Genomic DNA, 26,527 nt, shown 5'->3' on the forward strand with positions numbered 1-26,527 from the left:
AGTGCCGACAGGGTCTTGCTCACCCTTCTCTCACCATGCAGTCACCTGGACCAAAACACTTCAAATGATGACAACAGAAAAAGGGAACGAAATCTTTAAAATACCAACATTAACTTTATTGATATATCTCAACTATCACAACACATCCTAACTAGTTGTCTGGTACAAATTCCAACAACACGTAACTGTTCATACACTGGCATCTGACATCGCGCATGTTTTGGAAAGAAGAGTAAGTCACATGAAGGAGGTATTTACTATTAAAAGGGGCTGAAGTAATGGGTTTTGATATTAAGTAAATGCACATTATTTCCTTTTTCAAGGAAATTATGTTTGTGATCGTTAAATCAGTGTCACAAATACCCATTTTTAGTGATATGTTAAAAATACCGGTACATCAGATTACGTATTTATTGCCAAGATTAGATTGATAAGAAAATACCTGAAAAATATCAAAAAATTTTTGTGTTCACCTTCCCAGCTCCTCACAAATTACACATGGTGAACAGCAAAATAGCTTCAGATGAACAATGAGACAGATGTTTCAAGGAAATAACCGGTACACAAGAGTAATAAATTAGATTAAGTAAACTAGGAAAAAACTATAAACCTAGCTCTGAGGTAATATATTAGAACACAGTAAGATGGATAAATTTCTGTATGTAGAGCACTGACGCATGAATAGACATCTTACAAACATGGTAAGGAAATGGAGTGCAAATCAAAGAAAGGGAGTGGCTGGGTACTACCCAATAGGGGGTCATATGTACCAAGTATCAACGCATTACACTACATGTGCTACTTGGAGCTCCCTTGTCTGGAAGAACAAAAAGCTATATGATATGAAGTGATCAAAAACCTAATCTCAATATCTACTTGTGCATCACTACCAAAAATATGTCATGGGTTTACACGAGCATTCTAATGTTCAAGCCAAAAATTGACCGACTTAGGGTGATGATCATACCTTGTGTGACTAGTTATCTAGACTGGAAAAGTGTCCTGTTGTGACACGTGATGCAATGTGTAAATGTGATTGTTCCCTTGGAAACAAGCTAATCTCATCTGTGAACATACTAAGGAAGTTTCTCTCCCTAAACAATTTGGACGGTTCCATTCTCATGCCTGTCTTGTTATAAGTTTTTAGCTAAACTGCTTTTTCATCTCTGATTGAATATTGGAAAATTTATCCCCCTGACGTTTTGGGTGTAATTCTGAGTACCAATACATGCTATACATGTACATCGTCATTGTACTTTACATACAGAAATCCATCTCTGAGACCAACAAGGAAAGTTGAGTAAGTTGGAAATCTAAGCTATACTTCAACAAAGTAAACAAGCACACACACAATGTAAAACAAACAAACACAGTGATATTGTAAAACTCCATATACAACATTGTACATAGAAATAAATAAGCTAGGGCAATGGCACATTTCTTTGGCTTTTAAGTGATGAAGTTTACCCCGATTCCTGCACTCTGATTGCTGTCACCACTTCATCACACATATTTGACTTAGAGCACATTCTAGCGACTATTATCGACCACCCAGCATTTTAACCGGTAATATGCACATAAATAGCAAAATGTCTACAAAGCGAAAGTCTACCTTCCAATATTGTAACCAAGGAATTTGAAGATCAATACTAGACTAAATAGATATGTCAACCAGCCTGCACATAGATAATACATCTATTTGTCAATCTTAAACTCAGAACTGGGCAAAGCATGTCATCGACAATGCAATCTATAGTTCTAGTATTCAACATCTTCAATTGATTGTCTCAAGATGATTTTGACGGTAAGTTATCATAAGTACTGGACTCATTCTTAAATTAAAGAGTTCATTGATAGTCTAAGGATATTCATTGATAGTCTGAGGATATAGAGAATATTATTGTCATGACATATTGCACACGTTGGCTTCAAATATCTTCTTCTTCCTATTGTTAGCACTCGCTGGCATAGGTTTACATAAGCCATGAGTTACAAATGAGATCAAACATAACTTAAATCAGGAAAGACAACTGAATACAGCTGTATTCAGAAACAACTACTGAATGATCAGAAAAGCTCTCATTGAAAATCGATGAAAACACACTTCAAGGGAATGTGTAATTGCAATGCTGGAGAATAGTCATAGGGATCAGTCAGATAACATAATAAACTCCATTATTCTTCTGATGTAACTTCCAAGAGTTGTTCAGACCTTCAAAGGCATCTTGACAGCCCTCACCATCACTAGTGCTTGATCTGGAAATATTGAGGAGATTGATAGTCACATGAAAGAGAGATTCACCCTCACCAGCCTGCAACAGATATATTCATGGGCAAGCGTAGGCTATTTCGGAAGCTCTGAAGCTGAGCATGAAAGGCAGAATTTAGAATGAATAGAAGAGAGCAATATTTTCAAGCAGAGTTTAAGAAAGAAGGTTACAGTTAAGGTCTGATTCCACAACAGCAGTTTATAAAAACAACAGTGGTTTTGCGCTTTGAGATGCTTTGTGGTCACTTGCAATAGCTGAGACAATTAATGGCATTGAAATTATTAACCAATGCCTGCGAAAGCTGTGCAATTTCCCACTTACCCTGCTGTAGTGACCTTAGGAAGTAAGAGGTTGTTGAGTTTAGGGCTGGAGAGGGATAGGAGTGGAGAGTAGCATATTAGCTTGTTTATCCACCTCATTTCCTCTGTCCATTCATGTTATGATTGTCAATGTTTTCTATTTGTAAACAATCAAATGGCAAATGAGCAATATATCTGTGATCTGGTTAGAATTTGATAGCATAAGCTGTCAGATTTGTCATGAAGTTACAACCAACTCTTGGATTTACTCAATGAGTAAAACACATAGTTAATACATGTTCTTCAGTTAACAGTGTCGACAACTAGTAAATTGATGATTATCTTTTTGACTGAATAGAACATAGATAAGTACTGAGTTAACTGTTAAAAATACCCTGGGGCAATCATCACATACAGAGAACATGAAGATATGAGTCCTAAAGTACTCAACACTAAATGAAGAAATAGTGCGCCTGGCACTGAAACAAGCCAAGCATAGGAGCAAGCAATGGAAGAAGGCATCTTGTAAAGCCAAGATTTACCATAACCACTGCATTATATACATTTTGGCGGATGCTTTGGGATGAAAATTTAGAAAATACATGCAAGACTGTTGACTGATCAATATTATCTACAGGGACCTCATGTATCACTCATTATGCAAAGATACCTCCAGAATCTCTTCATTTATACCTGGAACTTGCATTTCTGATTTATCTGATCTGACCATGATGAGAGTTGTGGACAAATTATCAGGTCAGGTGCTTTTTTTGGTACCAAGTCAAACTGCAGAGATCCTGGGATCAATTAAACAAGACTAGATTAAAGGGAGACTATAGGCAGGAGCTAGATTAAGATACTTGAAGTCGCTGATAGGTGTATCTTCTAGAACCATCTCTTAGTCATCGGCTCTGTTCAAGCTTCCACAAAGAAAAATCTTAATCACAATGTAAAACCAGACCAAATTCACTAATTGTACATCTGAAAACGACCAATTGGTCCCCTTAGCTCCTGCCTATGACCTTTTTTTAACATCATAGGGACACTGATGAATCTGGTAAACTGAAATTTATGAGTGTAAATGTATATAACAGGTATGATATAATCTAAAATAGGAATGTTCTAATCTAAATGGTACACTGACAGGCATCTCCACAAGGGAAGAACCTGATTGTAATCAAGAGTAAACTTGGCAGTATAGCCCGGTGCTGGTGTGAAACAAAAATTTCAGACAGAAAACCCACTAACTACTTATCTAACACTAGTGCCTAGAAAATTCAAAACACAGAATTCGTTCTAATTGCACACTATTTGTCATGGTATTTAAGCTTGCAGTATATAATTTGGGCTTTGATCCCTGTATTGGTACAAACCCTTGAAATGAATGCTACTTTTCTCCACATCATCCCTCTCAACAAATATCACATTGGCCCACCCGCAATTGATTTAGCAACATCAGGATTTGTAGAAATAAACCCAGTTAAGTATGAAAGAAGTGCAGTTATCTTGTTCACACTTTCACAAGGATAGTAATCTTGTTCAGTTTTGATACACAAAAGAAGATCTAAGTACTTTTATGTATAAACCACTTGCAGATTCATACCTCTTTTGATAGAAAAATAGTATGTTTAAATTAACTTCTCAAATACTTCTCATTTGTTAGGCAAGGCACCATAATAGTTTGATTTAAAGGAGGTTCAAAATATTATTTCTGACTATGATATTACCGTAAGTATACGCCTTGAGTTATCTTCACACCGATTGCATTTTTTCAGATAGATACATTCTGACGTACATGTACATATTTTTGATTCATTATATTCGCACTTCATGAAAATATTACCTGATGGCCGATTCAGCCACCCGATGAAAGATGGCACCACATCAATTACCGCACTTGCTGATTGTATAAGTATACATTTTGTAAAATTCTTCTTAGGATGGGGAAATGATCAGAAATAGACAAGTCACAAATTGATTAAGGGCAGTGCCAATATGGCACACTAGTCTTCTTAGGATAATATTCTACCAAGAATTAATAAAGACTAGTTTGTTACCAATTCTTGATTCTACCCATTTTGACAAAAAAAGCTTCATATCAATAAAATTGCCTGTAAAGTATAGACCATTTAACACTGCCCCTCATAACTTTTCCACCAAATTGCGTAGAAAATACATGAAATCTCTTTGCTTCAATCTGGGATTGGTCCAAATCATCCAATGGCCATATTGTGATAAATTTTTTTGAATAGCTCTAACAAACATACTTAATAATCTCTCATCATCAATGCGCCCCCTGAAGGGCTAATTGCTTACCACTTTCGGGCCCCAAGAGGTATCGGCACACAGCAATGTAATGAAATATGGCTCCAACAAACACAAAGCAATGCCATATGGCATGAGCGAAGGGGACTAGACCATCACACTTGAAGAACACAACACCACTGATGTAGACTATCCCTCCGGTAACAAGTTCAAAGGTGCCTGATGTCTCTTTCTGAAATAGAAGACGCTGATCTTGAGAACTTGGTTTTGTGCAATGATCATCAGCGAATCAGAAATGAGATGAACTGCACGACCAAAATGATGAAAATTTGCCTTTCCTTTCCTTTATATCAACCGATAGTTAGTCATCTACTAAGGTATCATAAAATCTACTGTGTTGTTCAGCTGGTGTTTAGCATAAGACTGCATTCACAAAACCAGCCAAGAAGTAAGTCATCTACACCACTTGCAGCCTTCCTGGACAAGCTCTGTCATATCATTTTTCTGTCTCTTTCCAACTCACCATAGCAAACCAAGAGATTGCAGGACACACTCCTATTATGAAATAAAATAGCGTCTCTAACCATTTATATCTGCAGAAAAAATACAGTGTTAGGTAAGGTATAAAGAAGTAGAGAGCTTGCATCATTTACTCGGCCTATCAATTTCTGATTCTGGTCACATAGAGGCAATTTCAAACTTCAACATTCCAGAATATTTTGTTTGGAAATCAACAGACCCTCATCATATTAGGGCAGGTTGATCATCTCTTAATGCTGACAACCCATTTTAAAGATGAGAACTTACTGTTCATGGTATGTGTACTGATACCAAATGCCTATCACTGCCATGACCCAGACAATCCAAAGGCAGTGGTAACCCCAATGTTCAAGGTCACGGAGGGTCAGCCTGAAACAAAGAAGTCAAGGATTTCATGTAATCTACCCATAACAAAATAACACAAACTAATCATTTTCACTATAAATTTCTGGGATTCTAAACTTTTATTGATGTCTGCAAAACTCATTTTTGTAATTATCCAGCGATTACCGGTTTACATGCATACGAGATATCCTTTTATCGCACAGAGTGGCGATTATAATCACAGGTTACTGCAACCAAAATCACTTGCCCGGATGAAAGTTAAGGGTTATCCACTTGGGAACAGCTTACCATGGAGTATATGATGCAGCAATAAATAAATATATCACAGCCCTATCGCCGATATGGAAAAAGTTTTTCAGTTGTCTGTAAGGAAACAAGAACACATTCTAATCTTAGATCAAGCGATATATTGTAAACAGTGGGCTTTTTTCATGCAGATGAAAGCGGTCAAATTTACTCCTTTCAATTGGAACTCTAAACCGAGGAGTGGTTTTGTATCCCCGTCCCCCCGCTGGCAGAAACCCAGCATGGATATAAGCGTTCTTATTCTCTAATTTGCAGAGAAAATATTCAGACTGACAATGGAGGAACCCTCATCAATCAAGTCCCATGGAATTTATTACATACTGATAACTCACCTGAATCTTCCAATGTATGAGATTGTATGGAACACCGTTGAGACAGTAAAAAGTGTCAAAACCGCTAACCCATAGATTCCTGCTATCAGCACCTCTCGGGTGTTGTCTGAGAGAAGCTGCATGTAGACTAAGCCAGCAAGGCTTGGAACTATCCACAACTGAAAGAAAATTTCGAGAATTTTTCTTTGTCTACAATTAATTTCTAATTCTTGCCACTTCACATAATGATAAAGTTCCACCCAACCTTTCTACTATTAAATGCCTTTGATTTAAAATTTAGACCACTGAGTCAAGGTAAAAAATAATGACAGTCTGAGTCATAACATCAGGTGCAAGCCTCAATTATAAAATCTCTTTGATTTTACATCAATTGAAGAAAGAATAAGCTAGCTTTGTATTGTTATAGTTTTGGGAACCTTCTACAGTTTTGATTGTGGTTTTAGAACAAACTGCATGTGCTCAATAAGGTTTCTTCTCTAGAAAAGGTCGGAATAATAGTTTAAAGCACATACCCCATGCGTAACAACATTGGCGATGTGTTCAACATCTGTGGGCTCGTAGGCCTGCCCAGTTTTCGCCCGGCCATTCATCAGTCTGAAAAAATGAATGAGCACATTTATTGACAATTAGAATATATCACAACATACTTGACCTACATGTATACATGCACAATGACCATTAGACTGATCAGACTTTAGACATTTATTTTGAGAGTATATCAAAGCAATAAATCAGTTGAGGGGATTTCAGCAGATACTTTGATTACATATGTCTACCAATCTCATACATAATGACAAGTCGGGATAATAGTCAAACGCCAGGCCCTAGGGGCAGTAGAAATAAAACGCTAATGCTAGAATAACGATATCAGTGTCTTTTTTGTCACATCCAGAGGTGCTTCTGATGTGTTGGCCCAAACAGATTGGCTCACAATCAACAATGACAAAATATGGGTAAAATGTGAGTACTTTTTTGGGACTCCCTGTATTGGATCGATGGAGTAGACTACCAAAACAACTTTTTTGTTCACAACATACAGCTTAAATAGAAGTTATAAAAACTTGAAAACCCACTGTATTAAATCTTGAACTATAGTTTTATGACTCTGCCTTGGAAATTCGGGCGAATAACTGGGCATGTGGCCGTAAATCGGTCAAAAGTTATTGACTTTTGACTGGCTTTTGTTGACTGTTTCTTTTTTTAATTTACTTTGACACACGGTTGTGGTTGTCGTTACACTTTTTCCGACCCGGCCTCCATAAAGTGGTCTTCAGCCTATTTCAATGGGCTAATGAGACAGCTACACTGAATTCTACGGTAGTTCTGCGGGAGGAATTATTCACCAATGGTGAGAACACAGGTGCAGAGAGGAGGGCAGCCTGCGAGACCAAATTCAGTCTGATACACTCGATAGCAACTGGTAGGGAAGCACAAAGAAAATCTCATCGAGGGCGGTAGCTGACGACGACGTTGGAAACTTTAGGACACTGACCTCCAGAAGGAGCAGTATACTCCGCCTGTCAATATGACGCAGGAGTAAAAAAGCCTAGTGATCTCAGGCATCCTGAAGCTCAGGCCAACACTCAACACTCGGCACTATATGTCTGCTTATCAGTAGCCTAACGTGTGGGAGGGGAGGAGGATGACTGACTCTATGGATCTCAGTATGATCGGGGACCCAATATTATGAGCACCTTGTAATCTATTTCCCCGTATAGATAATGTTTCATGGCTCTATATTTCTTACCGTTTTAAAATCTACCTCTGCCTGTTATATCATATCAACCTGACATAGAGATTTCTGAAGCATATTTCACCTAAAATATTTATAGCAGGATAGCGATCAGGTAATTACCCCTTAAACCATCCTACGTAATTTTACATTAACTTTATTACATTACACCGATCCTTCACCATAATGATTATCACCATCCTCGAATATACCATGCAGAGTCGGCCGTATGCTCACCCCTCGCACAAGTTACTGCACGAGCTCGGTCATTGTGCCGAGTCATTTTGTCTTTGCCTATGCGTAAAAGACGAGGCTACATTTCGCTTCTCCGATTCTTGGTCGTCATAGCGGGGTGGTCGCGTTACTGGGGTGGTCGCCGCTGTATTTATTGGCCAATATGATGCAAGTGAGGTGAAAGGAACAATAGTCCCGGGAACGGATTCCCTCTTACAACAAGCTGGCCCCGGACATTTACCCCCCCCCCCCGATTTCCTCGGGATGTAACGTACATGTAACCTAACTTAGTATTGCACAAAAGCGACAATCCATCCACACCATTGACATGTACAAAACAATGGAAAATCGTTTCTTTCGCAGAAAAGGTTGACACTTATAATGGTTTCCATGGCAATGCGACATAGGACAAGCTGTTCGGCTCTCCGAGCGTTATAGGCATCCCGAACTGTATACTATCCGACTCATGCGCATCCGCAGCTCAGACCGAATGTTGGCAACGCTAAAATGAATACCACTCATGAAGAAGTAAGGTTCTACACTGGCAAATGTATGGTAAAGACGCCTCAGAGCCGTTTCACAGTAAGTCACAGGGTATATAAATATACTATTGCCTGTACCTGCGAGCGTGTGGCTTCTTCACAACCTCCATGATCATGATATCAGATAGTACCTTAGGTTTATCAAGGGTTTACCTGGTGATCAACCGTTTCTAACAGATTCATGGATAAAATCAGAATTCCTCTCGCGATATGCTTTACTTCACTTAATTGCTTAGACGTTGCTTACGTGCGGAGCAAATATCACGAGTATACCTCTTGGTTCCAAGATCCCCCGAAAGCTCACTCGATTATTTTTTTGCGGTATTGGGATATCAACGTTCGAAGAAAGACAACATCGGAAGACGAGATAAGAAATGAAATGAAGTCGTAAAAATGGCCAGGGCCATTGTGCTCACCTCATGTGGAGGAAAGATGGATAAAGAGCATGGTATTGTGTCATGTAGTGTTAGGTTTGATGTAGGTCCAAGCAATTACAATTTCCCCAAAATGGCAAATTTACAGTACATTCGACCTCTGTGACCTTGAAAAGTAGGTCAAATCAAAGAAGACCCGGGTGACACATTGAATGGTTGTTAGAATTAGATGTACCTATGATATAAAATTGGTGCCAAACGGGCAAGTCATTACTAGGAATAATGGCATTTTGAAGAATTTAGGATTTGGCCCCCTCCCTGGAGGCCAAACGGCAAATCAGATCGCACCAAACTTCGGTACCTAAGATCACCTGACCAAGGGGTACATGTGTACTTAATTTGTGATCAATAGTCATTGCAGTTAAGAAACGTGCCATTGTTACGGCCTGACGGCAAATTTACGCCATTTGACCTCTGTGACCTTGACAAGAAGGTCAAATTAAAAACCTGTGTGACATATACTGTATGGTGGTTAGATGTACCAATGATATCAAATTGGTGGCAATCGGGCAAGAAGTTAAGGAATAATCACATTTTTAAGGTTTTTGGATTTTGCCCCCTGGTGGTCAAGTGGTATATCATATTGGACCAAACTTCGGTCCCTGAGATCACCTGACTAAGGGGTAAATGTGTACCAAATTTGGTATCAATAGTCATTGCAGTTTAGAAACGTGCCATCGTTACATCCTAACGGCCAATTTACACCATTTGACCTCTGTGACCTTGAAAAGGAGGTCAAATCAAAAACCCGGAGGATATATGATGCACCTTTGCTAGAAGTACCTACCATATTTTTTTAAAAATTTCCCGACTACTATTAAGGGAGATATTGCATATTTTCACTTTTAACGTTTGGCCCCCTGGTGGCCAAACTATGAAACGAATCGGACCGAAACTTGGTCTCCAAGGTGTCATTACATAAGGGTACATGTGTACCAAGTTTCAACTCAATAGCTCTAACAGTTACGAAACGTGCCCTGCTAACGGACGACGGACGACGACGACGACGACGACGACGACGACGACGACGACGACGACGACGACGACGACGACGACGACGACGACGGACGACGGACGCCACGGTATGGGATAAGCTCACCTCTGCTAAGAGGTGAGCTAAAAATGAATGACAGAATAGCGGGATGTGTCTGATGTCAGCGTGTTGCAGCTGTATGTATCTCGAAATGCCACCGATAGAGATGGCTGGTGGATGCAAGAGAAAAAAACCCCATTGAATTGGACATTGATTGCAATACAAACGTATAGCTCTCATATATCACCGTTCTCTTCAAATAGATTTGTATTGATTTTGATACGAAGCTGGTGGCATTACGATTGAAAAACTCTCCAATGAAGTCTACGCAACGCCCGAGGCGGCACAGCAAGGACAGTCTATAGACGACAGCTGAACAATCGGCACTGCCGAAGGAGCGTATCATTTTTTTGAGCGGTTTCGTGCCGACTGTTTCCCCCATCGTTTAGGGAACGCTAGAAAACAAGAGCCGGCCTTTTTTCAGTGGGTGTCTCTAGCTCTAGCCGTCAGTTGCATGTGTATATGGAAACACTGAGATATGATGGGAACACTACTACATAAGACACGCGACCTGACGAGTTATACGGACTACGGTGCCCTTTAGCACAGTTTCAGAGAGGTTGAATCGAGGAAAAACCTCAAACCTGCTTCTTGATGCATGTCACTTGTCAGTACCCATGCAAGCTCGCCAAGAAATCTGCACGGAACAATGGAACAGACTGCCCGGGAAGGAAGAAACATCATCATTTTGTTAACAGTACAGCAGACGCGGAGGGCGCACTCACCTTGACTTGGGCGGCAGCTGCGGAATAAACCGCATGGAACATGTAGTCTTATCTGGGGTCTTCACGCCATTGGCAACATTTCGGCTCCTACAAGCCGCCGACTCTCCATCGGCGCTGCTGTTGGAAGCCATCCCCTCGTTCTTCAATTCCATTGTAACAGTAAAAATTGGTCACTTTCATTACATCGTGAACTGAACTTGAATTTTTCGTTCTTCCTTGTTTCTTGTTGTGCTATATACATTATGAAATCACAAAAATGATATACATGTATCCGTTTTCTTAAGCGGTCCAGCCGCCTCTTAACGGAAAATTCTGTGAATATTCCAGTGTTGTTAAGCATACAACCCAAGCATGGTGAGTATACAAGCTTTACTGACGTTGCTAGCCAATCACTGCTGCCAAAGCTCCGACGTCTGACAAGCAAGCACACAACGTTCATCGATTTTTGCCGCGCGCGCGCATTACTGTCGGCAGCAGAGATGGAGCTTGTTGATGTTAGCAGAGCTATATCCTATAGTTACAGCCAATATAGCATTCCGCAGTGACATCTGACGTCGAATGGGGGAGTATAGTGCTAGCACTGATTGAGCCAGCAGACATTTATTGTGAGGGGAGAGGAGCATACGACTGACTCGGTATTGGAGTAGTTAACGCGCAAAGGGGAGGGGTGGGATGGATTATCAAGTTTTAGATTTACGCAATCTGAGCTAGTGTCCTGGAGTTACCACAGCAAGGAGAGGGGCAGGTGTTGGACCTTTGTCCCGAGAATTAATCAGCTGGATGAAGACCGAGTTAAACAAACAACAAACGCCAAGAAAACGGCATCACATCGATTAGACCGATTCCGTTTGTTTCGTCGTTTTGCATCACCAGCCTCATTTATATTACTTCGAAATAACAGTTTAAAAAACACTTTTTTCAAGATATTTTCGAATGGTCCACATTGCTCAGTATCACTTTCAATCTGAAAAAAGGTAGATATCCAATATGATCTTGTAGCAAAATACATGTAAATGTACATAAACCATAGATGAGAATATTTTAGAACGAAATCGCCTTTTTCAATTGTCACGATATCTCGGGGTGGTTTAAAAGCTGAAGGATCACTCGCGCTCATAGGCCTATGGTCTTCATGTCTTCATGTCTTCAAGTCGTCCAGTTATCATGGCACAATGGTGATATTGAGCGAAAAGAATCCCGGCCATTAGGTCATTTGATATCATGGATCTTGAAGGCCTATGTATATATACGCTATAGGCTGCAGTTTGCCACATGCCTACATGTATATAGGTAATAGGCCGATCGAAACAGCTTGTCCGTGCAAATAGGAAGGCCTGTATGAATATAATCGCAATATATTAACTGGCTATTTTTCTAACAGAACGGCAGGCAACATCGTCTAAAACATGGAATCGCTCTCTAAAGAAGAATGTCGGCAGCTCAGGGAGAAACATGTCGGGTAGGTAAACATGGCAACAATCTGCATCTCCACCATCAATTAGTAGGCCTGATCTCGCGTTCAGGAATCAAGTCGAATGTTAGTATTTTGTGATAGTATACAGCGACACGCAGTCTGTCGATGAGTACTTAGAGTAACCAGACAAACCAGTCTGGTTACTCTAAGATGAGTATCAGTATTTGTCAATGCACACTGATCCACAGGTTGAGTCCTAGGGTAATATTCCAAGGCCTGGGACACTATCTAGCACCGGAGCACCAGAGATCCGTCTTGTGGGACCACGATCTAACATCGCATACTCCCTCCTGGTTTGGGGTCGAACATCTCGTGGCACCCAAGGCCCCGAGATCGCATCCTGCCAGCTAAGGTGGGGATTCCTGACTCACGGGATTACAGGCAGATGAGGCAACACTAATGAGAGTAGAAGTCGCGACGTCGCCGCCGGGGAGTTGCTTTTTGATTGTGGGTCGTTACTCTAAGGTTAGGTTGGGCACAAACTTTACTTTTTTCACCAGGGAGTCTCTCAACTGTCACATGTGGTACCGCCATGATCCCCTCAGGATAGTCAGAGCATCTGGACAGTACATGTTTGATGAAAATGGTACAAGATATCTGGACTGCATCAACAATGTTAGCCATGGTAAGGAATGGGATTTGGTTGGGTGGAGTAACTCATCTTGACCAATCAATCGCACCAGTCACTATACGCCTTTCGGGCCCGTTCATTCTAGAAGAGGGCGAGGACCCCGTAGTAACTTAAATGAAATTACGCGACACGCCATGATTCATGCCAACTGGGGGTGTCGCTACCAAATGACGATGGTTACCTTAGAGTAACCAGCCCTTAGATTATGCTGGTTAGAGTAACCAGCCCTTAGATTATGCTGGTTACTCTAAGTGGTTACCGAGTACTTACAGCAGCACGACGAACATTGAAAACGACAAACTGGCTCTATAGTGAGAAAATGGATTGTCAGATCAGACTCCTGCAACTGGTCAGTAGTTTATCCCTCATAACCCCTGCCAACTTTAATATATTTGAATGATTCTCCGCAGTTGGTCATTGCCACCCAGGTGTGGTCCAAGCCGGAATAAAACAGATGCCAGTCCTGAACACCAATCACAGGTTTCTCTATGACGAGCTACCGACGTATGCAAAGAGACTAGTCGCCACCATGCCAGAAAAACTGACTGCCTGCTTTCTAGTAAATTCGGGGTAGGATGGCGTTTTCATCATGTGGACATGATCTAGTTGGGGGTAATGTTCATCATGGGGTATTACTGCAAAATCAGTTACGAGCCACATCGACGAGCTTGTCAGACAGTGGCAAGATGGAAGCATTACATTCAGATATGCGACGGCTCCTGGTCAAGTTTACAGCAGGCGTGTTATCATTATTCTATATGGGTGCAAGCCAAAATGATGGCAGTTATTAGTGGAGCTATTGAAGAGAAGGTCGAAGTGATCCACCGACTTCACTTAATGAGGACTGTTAGACCAGTCTGAGTTCTTGTACTGTTCTTTGCCTATCAGTTCACGGGGAAACATCAAAAGAAGTTATACCTTAATAAGGAGTTCACCCTGGGTAAACATAATGGACTTTACCCTGGGCCTAGTTGTGCTGATAATTTGCTTTCTTTCAGGTCTGAAGCAAACGACCTGGCCATTCGACTGGCAAGGAAGGTGACCAAGAGGTTTGACCTTGCAGTATTAAACAAGTAAGGGAAGGTTCACTATATCATGTTACTCTGATATCACGAATATATCAGCTCTTTTAGTAATGACCACATCAGAATCGTGTGAATAATTTCATTTCCATGACTAATCGAACAATAACAGCTTAATTATTAGACCTAATGACCCCCTCCTCCCAATTCTTTCTCCCTAGAAGTTATGCTCCTATTACGGAATATTAGTGATAAGCACAAACTAAGGAACCGCATATAGATGCTCTCTTGTATACTGAAGGAGCGGCTATTCTTCATGAATTTTTTTCTTGGCAGTGCCTACCATGGACAAACCTTCGTACTTAACGAATTGAGACCAAAAGATCGCAGAGACAACAAGGAGGACATTCCTCATGTTCATATGGTAAGAATTGGTCGACTGTGGTAAGAATTGGGAGGTTAAGATCATGGGGACGGATCCTTATACGTAAACAGATAGAAATGTACTCAATTGCAAATTCGTCCTCTTTCTTACTTTTTAGCTTTAGGCTTATATCCGAATACGTATAAGGTTCATTGAGAAGTTGCTGTTATAAACCTCCCTAGTGAGACAGCCAGCTCCACTTACGCTCATGAGGCAGCCATATGCCTGATGAGGAGAAGGCTCATGACAAGGAGTAGGTCAACCCTTGAGCGATTGAATCCACAGCGTACGGAGGTTTTGTCACTTCCAGATTCCTAGTCCAGATGTCTATCGGGGAAAGTATCGCAATTGTGACTACACTGAAGAGGAATTGGCTGAGAAGTATGCTGGAGAAGTGGAAGAAACTTTCAAACGTGCGCACGAACAGGGAAGAGACATTGCTGGATTCCTCATCGAGTCCATCCAGTGTGTCGGCGGACAGTTGGTCCCTCCAAAGGGGTTCCTTACCAAAGCTTACAAGTAAGTGCCCAGCTCGACACGCCCATTTTAGGGTCCACCGTCTAGATAGTATTCTTGAGATCTGCGAATATAGGCTACATGATGCTGGCACCGATGGCCGACCTAACACTTATGCGGACCGGTTCGAAAACACTATTTTTATCTCCTTAGCAGAATAAGCTCTTATCCTTGCCATTATTTCATATCATTCTATTGCAGTATCACCAAGAAATATGGTGCTCTTTTCATAGCGGATGAGGTACAGAGTGGTTTTGGTCGAATTGGGGAGCATTGGTGGGCGTTCCAGATTGATGGGGAAGGTGAGAATAAAGCTGTAATTTGATTACTGGTGTGAAATAAAGTTCAGCCTCTCTGGAGAAATAGTCCCACCTTTGTTGAGGGACTTAAGAATTCCAGGTCTTTTATTATTGATGATATTCAGGTGAAGACAACATTTTGTGTGACATACCATCTATATTCTTGCAGGTGTTACGCCTGATATTGTGACAATGGGTAAACCAATGGGTAATGGCCATCCAGTGGCAGGACTGGTGACCACACAGGAGATTGGAGGTGCTCTGTCTGAAGGACGGGCATACTTCACCACGGTAAGAGTGCCAGTGGAATCTCCATTTGGGACAACCCCTTCCTTTTGCATATAACTCAGATTCAGGAAAAAAACACACCATTTGAATGAAGAATCTCATTTTCAATCGTAGTGTGTGAAGAACTCCATTACCAATCATGGTTTGAAAAACTCCATTCCCAATGATGGTGTGTGGAACCCCCATTCCTAATGCATTGTAATTGCTTTCTTTTTCAGTTTGGGGGCAACCCAGTGTCCTGCGCTATCGGCCTTGCAGTCATGGATGCCATTGAGAAAGAAAAGCTCATGGAACATGCAACAACACTTGGAGCTTATTTCAAGGGTAGACTACAAGATCTACAGAAGAAACAACCCATCATTGGTGACATAAGGTACGAGAACAAAGCCAGTTACCCCTATACATTAGGGAAAGAAAAGTAATTTTGGAACTTTGCTTGTGATAATAGAACCTTTGGACTATATTGAATCAAGCAGATAAACCTATTTGGATCAATGATAGAGTAGATCATTTGAAAAACTAATTTCGTCTTCTCTCATATGCTTGTCCCTGAACGATGCCTAACCGAATCTAATGTTTACGTTATCTGATTGCAGAGGTATGGGGCTCATGGTTGGGGTAGACCTAGTAAAGGACCAGACAACACGAGAACCTGCCACTGAGGAAGCCAAGCAAATAGTCAACAGGTTGGTATTCTAAAGGGAATACAGTGAATACTACAGAACCTCTCTATCAAGGACACTCTCGAAACTGACAAGTGCTGTCCTTAAAAGAGAGGCGTCCGTTAAGGGAGGTCCTGTCACTTATTCGTCTCCTTTATTTTCATGTTGACCAGGTTGTATGAAGAGAAGATAATATTCAGCCGAGATGGAGAACATGAGAACGTGCTGAAATTCAAACCACCCATGTGTATCACACAAGAAGACATCGACTACATTATCAACAAATTTGACATGATCTTCTCCGAGATTACATCTTCATGGACCAACTAGAGATGCATCAACTCTTGTTGAAAAAATCTTGTTGACAGGCTGGAGTCTCACTCAGAGTAGAGGAGGGATAAAAGAAGACAGAAATTTGTGTTGAATCTGATATTTTATTCAGATTGAGATCACAGACACTGCCATAATCGAAGCGATTAAAAATAAAAACTTAACAAAATAAGTACCGACATTTTGAACCTTCTATTAAGGGCTAATGTATCATCCATTGTCATGATGTTTTATTTTCCCGTGTTCTAAAAAAAAATTGTCAAAGTAAGGGGGAATGGCCCCAAGGGCTTCGTCATGACAACTGCCTATACAAAAGTTTGTGAAGCAAGCTGCATGAGATATCTCCCAACTCTAAGCACAATTAATGAAATGTGTCCTTAAGTATCAAAACCTCTAGAGATTACACTCAAGAGAGACTCGCTTGCCTCGAGCCAAGAAAACACTAGCTTTAACTCTAATAAACTAAACTACAGGTAATATCTTCTTTCACTTGAGAAGAGTCCAGCTGCCATTTTGTTCTTTCTTGTACTCGTGTCCCTTATTTCCTGGAAAAACAGTTTGCTTCGGACGAGGATGTTTTTTCATCACTGCTAATGTTTCTTTTATATGTTGAATGAAGCCAGGTGGTTCTTGCTCTGGGGAGGTGGAGAGATTCTGGAAAGAAGAGAATTAGGAGTGAGAAGTAAGATAAATAACTTACCGGTAATCAAAATTTTGAACAGTTCTCAATGCTATGACTTTCACTGATTGGCGAGGGAATAACATGACATAAAGATAAAGACTACTCTTCATTAATTCATGACGACATCTTACCTGAAGCAGGAAGTCATCAGGCTGTTTCATCCAGAAGTCAAGGTAACTTAACGGTTCATATGAAAAAGGTCCGATTGTCATCAGGTTGGTTTTATGGTCATATATATTTACAAGCTGAAACGGAAACGGAAACGGACGTCTTGTATTATTCATTTTTCTCAGTTATACTTCGAATACTTATAGATTACCTGTACAAGTATTGCCTAACCGTTTGGCAATAGGTGTATTATGGTCATAACATGGTCCTTCTCAATTCTCTCGGTCATGAATCTTATTTCATGATAATAACTAATGCTCACCTCATGTCCGCCAGTGAAATTTCTTGCACTCCGTATGTCCATGTCAGGTCCTTTTTCGGGAAAATTTGCCTGAAATATATCTCCTGTTTTCACATCAACAGCTGAAATCATGAAGAAAGAAACTAAAAAACTCCTGTCAGTTTTTTTGGACTCAAGGAATTTAAGTTTAATGTCTCATCCAAAAGACAATCCAATCAAAGTAAAGTGAAGAGTAGAAACACCCACGTCTAAACCCTATGTTCAGCTCATGACTCTCAAACAGTTATCTGCTACCTTTTTCCAGATCACATTTTGGCCTTTGGCGAGAGGGCCATGACTTGTGTTCAGATTGTTGAAGAAATGACTCACCTAATCCATATATCACAGGAAAGTCGACCCCATTCTTCTTGACATTGTTCAAATCTGGAAAAGAAGAAGTTAAGTATAGCCAAGAACAGCTAAGAGTCAGCTCAATCATCCATTTAGTCCCGACTGACTTTCTTTCGGATAAATTGTACATTTCTGATATCACTTTTTCAAAATGAAGCCATATATGAAAGAAAACTGGGAGAGGAAATAACCATACCTGTTATACACGCAGTGAGGAGATGGACATTTTCTTCGAAGGTGCTAAAAGCATCTGAAAACAAATACAAGACTTATAGGTGCAAGAAAGAACAATGGTCAGAAATATGCTAAGCGCAATGCCGCTCACAGAAGACGTCAAATGATGAAGAGATACTGAAACTGAATTGAGGAACAAAAAATGAGATGTAAGTTCTTATATAGCGCTTGTACGTCATCGCCCAAACAACTTTAAAGCTCATAAGGCCTACATTGATTTCCAAACCTAATTCATATTAGTCTGACGAGATGAACTAGTTATAATTCATTCTAAAGTATGCCATTAACAAGAATTCATCCAATATCTTAGACTAGACTAGAAGCAGGTCTTTGGCTTATTCAATACAGCACTTACTAAGTATATCTAAGGAGAGTTTTACAGACATATGTCTATCATCACAGAAACCACCAGCCAGATGAAGCTCCATTCTGAAAAAGTCATCAATCAATCAGAAGACTTTGAAAATATGCCATTATCTTCTCGGAGGACAAAGTCACAATCATGAAGACAACTTACTCATCCTAATATGATCTTACATATTTAGCAAGCTATTGCTTGAATCCAGATAAAACACATATTGCTACCTCTGTTCTGAGGACAAAGTTAAAACAAAAAATACAATTTGCTATAAAAGTTTTCATATTATTGTTTCCAACCATTGACATCAAGAGGGCATCATAATATTGGCCTACCTTCCCTCTATGCCTTGAGATAACTCCTTGATTAACGTCATGACAACTTTGACACCCTCTTCTGTATTGGTCCCATCAAAGTGGCTCAAAACTACAGCACCAGATCCCGAGTGTCTCAAGACAAGAATATGGCAAGTTGTCGCATCCTCCGTTCCAAGATATTTTATTACACCTGAAGAAATTGACAGTTGAAATTAAGAGACGCTACAGTAGTCATCTTCAAGGATGAGGGCCAAGAATGAAGAAACAATTCCAAGCCTTGAAAAAGTTTGCCTTCAAAACATAAGAAGAGCTACCTCGCTTTAATTGTTCCTTACATATATGACATATGTTTCCTTCTGATGACTAACTACAACCTGGCCACTTCTGGCACAGGTGCTTGTGGGCTACTTTTAACATTTAAGCTTGAAGCAACTAAAGACATCATGATAGATAATGACCCCAACAATCACATTACCATCTTCTGGTGTTGTTCCAGCAATTTCTCTCTGGTTGACATAGAGGAGACCTTCTGGTCCTACACTTCGGATGGTCTGGTCTTTCAATGTTTGGGAAGAATCCTGCAAGAGTACACATTGATATGAGGGAACAATGTAGCTTGACTCTTTTTCACAATTCTCTTCCACTTTGACTTAGTTGCTCGTATCTTGTCCCCTAGACAGATTTAGCAGGAGGGACAATCTAAGATCTAGCGCTTAAAATAAAAGTGGCCGGATGTGACTGGACGAATGAAGACAGGTGATAGCGCAGTAATTCAGTTGCCCCTTCATTTACCTTGTAGTGTTCATGGTCCTTGAAAAACTGGTCCAGGGATCCTGCAATGGCAAGTTTCACGTCACTGTGCAGCAGTGGCATGATGGGTGGGAAGAGTGGTATGGTTTGTTCACCACTGGAGTGAGGCCTGCTCCGATTTTTCCTACAATTTTAAAGTATGAAAGACGATTAACGATTGTCACATATAAATGAATTAGCACAGACCTTCGCCATCGACATTAGTAGGCCTACAGATTGCCAAACCTCACCTGCCTTACGATGTCATGGCAGTGGACCGGCCTCGTCGTTCATCATTATTCATGTTATTAGGATAACGCAATAGGCAATGGGCTGCCTAGGGAGTCTAGGGTAGGCCTATGCGTGCATGGGAGGGGGGTGCGGGTGCGGGTTAAAATATCTGTAAGGTCTCATATGCATCATCTGGGCATGTTACAGGAGCTGCCAAATGAATAACTACTGATCACAAAATATTTGATAAACAGTGTATTTCTTTACACTAGCAGGCGACTATTTCCGGGTATGCGCAGAGGCAAGGAACTCCGTTCAACTGATTTAGGAAACCCCGAACTCCTGCAGCGCCCTCTCTACGTTGCACTCTCTGTTGGCATTACCTGATCGTGAGTTTTGCGATTCAAAATACAGATTTTCCGAATTATCTTTAGAAATAATCTAATGATTTTTATTCAGAGAAAAAAATATGTATAAAAGAACCATTAGAATCACTTAAAGTACGATGAATTGATTTCCTTATAGTGTAAAACTGACATTTATCAAAGAAAATTTGTCCCATGCTTTCGTTTTGCGCCCCTAGCGTGAAGAATGAGAACTGATGGAAGCTTAGATCATGATGCTGATGATGATGACTTGGCCTATAATCTGGTTGAAGTGTGTGATTATGTCGATGTGTTGCGCGTTGAAAGCCACCATCGCAAGGGCAGCTGGTTTGTTGTACTTGACCTGTCTTGAGGCTGGTGATGGCGGCAATAGCCACCTCCTTTACATTGACTTCACCCTAAAAACCAAGATCATCATTATGTGTTCCTGTCGTTTTCAGGTTGATCACCGTTACTCACTAGATCAACACAAAGATGTCTGGAGGTTTAGACGTACTCGCCCTCAAAGAAGAGGATGTAACCAAATTCTTAGCCTGTTCAACCCATCTGGGTGCAAACACATCTGATTTTCAGATGGACGCCTACGTTTACAAGTGCAAGAGTGATGGTAAGGGAAAACGGCCTTTGTTCTTGAACCTGATGAATAGGTAACCAAGAAGTCCGTACTAAGACAGTTGGTCTCCCTATCAAGAATTGGGGGGTATTAGGAAAACGAAGATTGTTCTTGAAATGTTTGCGAAGTGCCAGACAAACTCTGATGTAAAAGACCTCCCTCACTAAGTGACTTGAAGAGTTTCATGGTGTGACCTGCCATTCATGCAAGGCACTTCCCTTTTTTCTCCCATTGCAGGTGTTAACATCATCAACTTGCGCAAGACTTGGGAGAAGCTCCTCTTAGCTGCCCGTGCCATTGCAGCCATTGAGAACCCTGCTGATGTCTGTGTCATCTCAGCCAGGCCGTACGGTCAGCGAGCTGTCCTCAAGTTTGCCTCTGCCACTGGAGCCACTCCAATTGCTGGTCGATTCACCCCTGGTACATTCACCAATCAGATCCAGGCTGCTTTCCGTGAGCCTCGTCTCCTGGTTGTGACCGATCCCCGTACTGACCACCAGCCCGTACAGGAGGCATCTTACGTCAACATCCCTGTAATTGCTCTGTGCAACACTGACTCGCCATTGAAGTATGTGGACATCGCCATCCCATGCAACAACAAGGTAGGCACTCGCATGTGACGACATAGAAGTTGTATTGATGTAGACAAAATTGAACTGCTAGTGTACAACCTGTGCGACACATGAACATGAGTAGTGATGATTTATATAACCTGTCTATTTTTCAGGGTCCCCACTCCATTGGTCTCATGTGGTGGATGCTTGCCCGTGAGGTTCTTCGCCTACGTGGTTCCATCAGCAGAGAAGTTCCATGGGACGTCATGGTCGATTTATACTTTTACAGGGATCCTGAAGAGGTATGCTTCACAGAATACCTATATTACAGTCTGTGTAAACTTCGTTATGTTGGTGCCTGTCAATAGTTTCCCAACCGGTTTTATGATCATCTGGAATGGTGGTCCGATGTTCCTCAGAGTTTTGGTGTGTTTCTTTCACACTGTAGTAACCAGAGTTGGACTAGCTGGCTCTGATTGTATGAACTGTGTTAAATTTTCTTTCATGTAAACATGGAGCTGTATGAGCTTTGTTTTCCTCTTCAGGCTGAAAAGGAAGAGCAAGCTGCTCAGGTGGAGAAGACGGCTGTGAAGGAAGCTGACTACGGCCAGGAGAACTGGGCCCCTGATCCAATCCCAACAGCAGGTCCAACTGAAGTTGGTGACTGGGCTAGCGATGCTCAAGCTGTTGCCCCAGTTGCTATTGGAGGATCAGCATTTGGAGCACCATCTGCCACTGAAGATTGGGGAGCAACTGAAACCGACTGGGGCACGTCTGCTGTCCCAGCCGCTGGTGCCGCTGCGGTTCCAAGTGTCCCTGTGGCTCCTCCTGCTCAAACTGAATCATGGGGTGGTGGTGCCGGTGAGACCTGGGGATAGACACTTTATCAGAATGTAACTGAAGCCCAAGTTGTTCAGTTATGAACAAATAAAAGAAAGAAAAACAGGCCAATTCTTATCTTGTTATAGTCATTCATCAGCATGTACTTCTCCAGCCCTTGCTGCTGCCTGTCCTTGATAGCAACTCGAGGACTGCTGCAAACAAAATGGTGCTTCATGGCAAATCTAAACCCAGCCTTCCTGACTTGCTGTAAACGACGAACTTCTGCTTGTCGTCTGCTGTTTCCTGCAAGTTTGTCGGACTCGAAAACCGTTCCTTGATACCAAAACAAATGGCCCTTTATTGGGCGCGACTGGCCGATGCCGGTTTGCCCACTAGACGTCTCTTGGCTTGTGCATGTACTGTTAAATCGGCCAGGAGCCGTCTTGCGCTGTGCATTTGGGCCCGTTCATGGCCATCCCTCTGATCACAGTACTGGCAGGACTAAGGTGGCTTCGTTGGTAAAGTCGGAACTCGGTTCATTTGAGTGACTATGACTGGTTGTGACTTTGTCTTCAAAGGACCAACTTGTGGGTACTCGTACATGTTTTATTGGACCACATTTGTTGGGCTGAACAAGGGACGGACTCGAGTTGAGTTTACAGTAAATTAGTTAAAAGAAACCGTCACCTATAAACTTAACTATACCTTTATTGAGGAAGAGATCCATGATGACAGTTGTTTGGTCAGACACGTTTTTTTTGTGTGAAGTCTGAATATAGTACTGCTATCGCAAACCTAACACACTGTTACATGGGGCTTCGGTTCGAACTATTTGTCTAATGGAGCAAGTAAACATTTACACATTGGACTTGAAGTGAACACACCTTTCGTTATATAGATCTATTATATCGCTGTGTCGCGTGTTGTGACCCCAGGCTTGGACTTATAGCTTCTAATCTTTCCAGTTAGGGTTTACTGGATGTGACGTCGAACTTACTACTAATTACTGTACCTTTATTTTGGTCGCACTTGTCCGATAGTCAACCAACAAAAAAGCAAATGACTTTGTAAACATTCACAACCAAGGTGCCTTGGATGTGATCGTCAGGACAGATGACGAAATCACATGATCATGTTGACACATCAAAGAGTAATATCCGTGTCCGGTTGTCCCTTATGCTAGATGCGGACAGCCACGCACTCACAGTCTTTCGCTTGAAGCCAACTCCATGTGCCAAGCGCGTTACATGGCACAGATACGTAGATAGGACATGATGATCAATCACAACAATTCTAATAGTCTTCACAAGAATGGACAGTGATAAGTGTAATGTACAAAATAAAACAGATTAACTTAATTTAAGACGCACGTATTATCCTCGTCGTCATAGTGTAGTGTAGTTCCTTAATTGAGGTCTTCAACTCGTGTGTGAAGTGATATATTGCTTACGCGACCAGCGCGCATACTTACTGATTATGCCCCCAGAACGGACAAATCTTCATAGAAGGATCCTCTTCACCCGTACTATTGTCAAAATCACAATTTGTCCATTTGTATCAGTTCGTACTGTGTAAAACGATCTGATTCGATAAACACACATGTACAAAAAAGGAGGCAATAACCTCTTAAAAAAATAAAGATATCTAAAATTATGAGTGGTAAATACAAAGAATCTGTAGGATGGCTACTAGGTTATTGCAGAACCTCCATATTTCGCATAGTCCTCTATTTCTACCTTAGTTAATGAGATGGGTGTGTAGCTAACTGCGTCTGGGACAACCAGTCCATGTTCCTCAGGGGATGGTGCAGCTATCACAACAGGTTCGGAAGCAAAACTAACTTTTGTAGAGTCTCTACTTTCTAAACTTGGCACAATATCTGAGGTAGGGTCCGTTAATGTCTTTTCCGGCGATTCATGCAGCCGGGCTAACGGCGTCGTGTAAATGGAGTCTCTCGTATCGATTGTTCCATCGGTCGGACTTTTCGGAAAGCACACCCTTGGTACACTGTCCTCTGGCTTACTGCCCACGGGGGCTACATAATGAGCTAGGTCTTCCACTATCACTTTCTGGATGTCCATATCGATAGGCAGTTTCTCAGTGTTGTTATTCCCATACAAATCAGACTCCGTCGGTTTCCGCTCCGCTACGTGTCCGTTTGGCATACTGGGCATATTTGGTTGTTTCGGCGCTCGAGGCAGTGGATGAAAACTGGTGAACTGTTTTGCCTCTTCCTCTTGACGATTTGCTGCTGCAACTCTAGCTCGTAATTTAATCTTTTTGACCACATATACTGTCCCGACAAGAAACATGACGAATCCTATGATCAACATCGGTGGTCCTAGAATATAGAGGTCCCAGACATTAAAGTAGGCGGCCACGACTGTCAAGGACAAACCGATGAATAATAAAAACAAGGCCAGAAGGAGAAGACATGATTCCTGATAGAAATGGGCACAACGACCCCCAGAGTTGTATGGTGACTCTAATGTTTCTGACTGAGGGGGTCTCGAACCCGCACCAACAACTGGCCTCGTGACTAGCTCCATTTTCGTCCCAGGAATCCCCGAAGGTGCACTGGGAGGCGACATTTTTCTCAGTTGTTTACTTTTCCGTGAATGGTTTCATATTGCGCTGTCGTCTCAATCTTTATACAATCCCAATCTTCACCCCATGCTGCATCAGCTTAAACTCGGGATGAAGTTGATCTGTTCCTTCCAAGACTGATGAAGACTGGCTATGTTTAGGATGACCACGGACTGCCTCAGGAGTGTACATCGGCTGCACTGGAAAGAGAAGATAGGTCAGTATAAGTTTTGAAAATGTTCACAATATAAACAAATCTGTCAACCCAACCTACGATAAGGATAGAGCTGACCCGCGGTTTGCTGGAGACAACCACGAGCGGTGCGGCAGCCGTTCACTGACTTACCAACCAGATCCGCACTGCTCATCAGAGATGTTTTTTTAATGATTAGGCCGAGCATGCACATCAAGGACATTACCCTTTTAACCCTCTGTAGGAGTGCAGCTGGTTTCAGGTCGGGAAGCTCTTGATAGGAGATCACATCAACCGCGCATTTAGGATCTGCTGTCGTGGGGATACGCCACCCGTCGGTTGCAGCCTATACATATGAATGGACTGACCACGGCGGTGTCCAATAGTAATATAAATTGCAATAGGATAATGAGTTATTTGTGGCGGTTTCGTCTGCAAATGTCATCGATCAAATAGCCACAATTCATATTGCGGCGCGTTATGCGTTATACTTAATGGAATTTGATATCACCAAAGAGAGGTAAATAAATATCAATTACGTGGACCTTCCACAAGGTATAAAATTGGTCTTGGTCTGGATATAAAATGGCATGCCGATTTACCGGGCCGGGCGTTGTGCGTATATCCATCACGCGTTTGCGCGGCTCTTTAGATGCGACATAGGCCTAAGCATGCTATGCTTATAATAACTACATGCATGTTGTGGACGGATTATCTGTATAGTTTTGGCATAAATGTATATATGGTATAGGCCTAAGCATTGTATCGATCTTGCTTTCTACGCGAGGGAAAAAGTATACTCACATGAAGTTCCACCTGCAGTGGACGCATTTCGACGGGTATCTGATATCGTTAGAGGTCCGTCATGTTTATCCCATAACAATGTGTCTTTGATACACAACAAGACCAGTTAAAAGGGAACATTCTTCCTCACTGATATAACTTACCTGTATCACTGATATCCGATGGTAGTGCTATATTGATTAATTCTCGATGTCCGCCATGATGGCCTCCTAATCAAAGCGTGACTGATATGCTGTTGGTATTCTATTATTATGGAAATCATGAATTAAATGTCCCCCATGAGTCAACACGGAGTACTATCTTTGTTGTGGTGGCGCCATTGGCAACGGAGAGATCACAATGAACATTGGCTTTAGTGGATAAGGATTAGCGAATGGCCGCCATCTTAGGTTGACT

The 26,527-nt window shown here is 41.5% G+C and overlaps 5 protein-coding genes across 11 annotated transcripts; 2 read left to right on the forward strand and 3 right to left on the reverse strand.

The window, feature by feature from the left end:
• Positions 1–94: 94 nt before the first annotated feature.
• LOC135494274 (monocyte to macrophage differentiation factor 2-like) lies at positions 95–11,465 on the reverse strand. 2 transcript variants are annotated; one of them, XM_064782189.1, is made up of 8 exons: positions 11,118–11,465; positions 6,870–6,951; positions 6,358–6,515; positions 6,008–6,082; positions 5,642–5,743; positions 5,358–5,427; positions 4,886–5,066; positions 95–2,256 (listed from the first exon to the last, which is right to left on the reverse strand). In XM_064782189.1, exons 1-8 carry the CDS (start codon positions 11,267–11,269, stop codon positions 2,207–2,209), a joined length of 870 nt encoding a protein of 289 aa, XP_064638259.1. In that variant the 5' UTR covers positions 11,270–11,465; the 3' UTR covers positions 95–2,206. The 2 variants fall into 2 exon arrangements, with proteins under 2 accessions (XP_064638259.1, XP_064638264.1); XM_064782194.1 differs by lacking the exon at positions 11,118–11,465 and adding an exon at positions 7,431–7,553.
• A 919-nt stretch (positions 11,466–12,384) lies between these two features.
• LOC135494287 (ethanolamine-phosphate phospho-lyase-like) lies at positions 12,385–16,935 on the forward strand. 2 transcript variants are annotated; one of them, XM_064782202.1, is made up of 11 exons: positions 12,385–12,576; positions 13,092–13,216; positions 13,633–13,792; positions 14,221–14,295; positions 14,581–14,668; positions 14,979–15,187; positions 15,386–15,486; positions 15,653–15,774; positions 15,990–16,144; positions 16,368–16,457; positions 16,607–16,935. In XM_064782202.1, exons 1-11 carry the CDS (start codon positions 12,524–12,526, stop codon positions 16,761–16,763), a joined length of 1,335 nt encoding a protein of 444 aa, XP_064638272.1. In that variant the 5' UTR covers positions 12,385–12,523; the 3' UTR covers positions 16,764–16,935. The 2 variants fall into 2 exon arrangements, with proteins under 2 accessions (XP_064638272.1, XP_064638280.1); XM_064782210.1 differs by lacking the exons at positions 13,092–13,216; positions 13,633–13,792.
• Positions 16,936–17,249: 314 nt separating this feature from the next.
• LOC135494311 (protein N-terminal asparagine amidohydrolase-like) lies at positions 17,250–20,468 on the reverse strand. Of its 4 annotated transcripts, none has more exons than XM_064782231.1 (10): positions 20,441–20,468; positions 19,946–20,087; positions 19,629–19,731; positions 19,172–19,343; positions 18,834–18,907; positions 18,441–18,494; positions 18,224–18,277; positions 17,876–17,976; positions 17,577–17,690; positions 17,250–17,417 (listed from the first exon to the last, which is right to left on the reverse strand). In XM_064782231.1, the coding sequence occupies exons 2-10, from the start codon at positions 20,024–20,026 to the stop codon at positions 17,250–17,252; spliced, it is 921 nt and encodes a 306-aa protein (XP_064638301.1). In that variant the 5' UTR covers positions 20,027–20,087; positions 20,441–20,468. The 4 variants fall into 4 exon arrangements, with proteins under 4 accessions (XP_064638301.1, XP_064638309.1, XP_064638316.1 ...); XM_064782239.1 differs by having other exon boundaries at positions 20,403–20,447; XM_064782246.1 differs by lacking the exon at positions 20,441–20,468 and adding an exon at positions 20,379–20,396.
• A 9-nt stretch (positions 20,469–20,477) lies between these two features.
• On the forward strand, positions 20,478–22,677 carry LOC135494304 (small ribosomal subunit protein uS2-like). The gene is made up of 5 exons (XM_064782219.1): positions 20,478–20,562; positions 21,000–21,166; positions 21,410–21,774; positions 21,900–22,028; positions 22,272–22,677. Exons 2-5 carry the CDS (start codon positions 21,034–21,036, stop codon positions 22,602–22,604), a joined length of 960 nt encoding a protein of 319 aa, XP_064638289.1. The 5' UTR covers positions 20,478–20,562; positions 21,000–21,033; the 3' UTR covers positions 22,605–22,677.
• A 561-nt stretch (positions 22,678–23,238) lies between these two features.
• LOC135502443 (uncharacterized) lies at positions 23,239–26,357 on the reverse strand. Of its 2 annotated transcripts, none has more exons than XM_064795313.1 (2): positions 26,275–26,357; positions 23,239–25,334 (listed from the first exon to the last, which is right to left on the reverse strand). In XM_064795313.1, the coding sequence occupies exon 2, from the start codon at positions 25,137–25,139 to the stop codon at positions 24,237–24,239; it is 903 nt and encodes a 300-aa protein (XP_064651383.1). In that variant the 5' UTR covers positions 25,140–25,334; positions 26,275–26,357; the 3' UTR covers positions 23,239–24,236. The 2 variants fall into 2 exon arrangements, with proteins under 2 accessions (XP_064651383.1, XP_064651476.1); XM_064795406.1 differs by lacking the exon at positions 26,275–26,357 and adding an exon at positions 25,554–25,570.
• Positions 26,358–26,527: the final 170 nt, after the last annotated feature.

The sequence above is a fragment of the Lineus longissimus genome, chromosome 1 (assembly GCF_910592395.1).
Source record: "Lineus longissimus chromosome 1, tnLinLong1.2, whole genome shotgun sequence".
Taxonomy (NCBI): Eukaryota; Metazoa; Nemertea; class Pilidiophora; order Heteronemertea; family Lineidae; genus Lineus; species Lineus longissimus.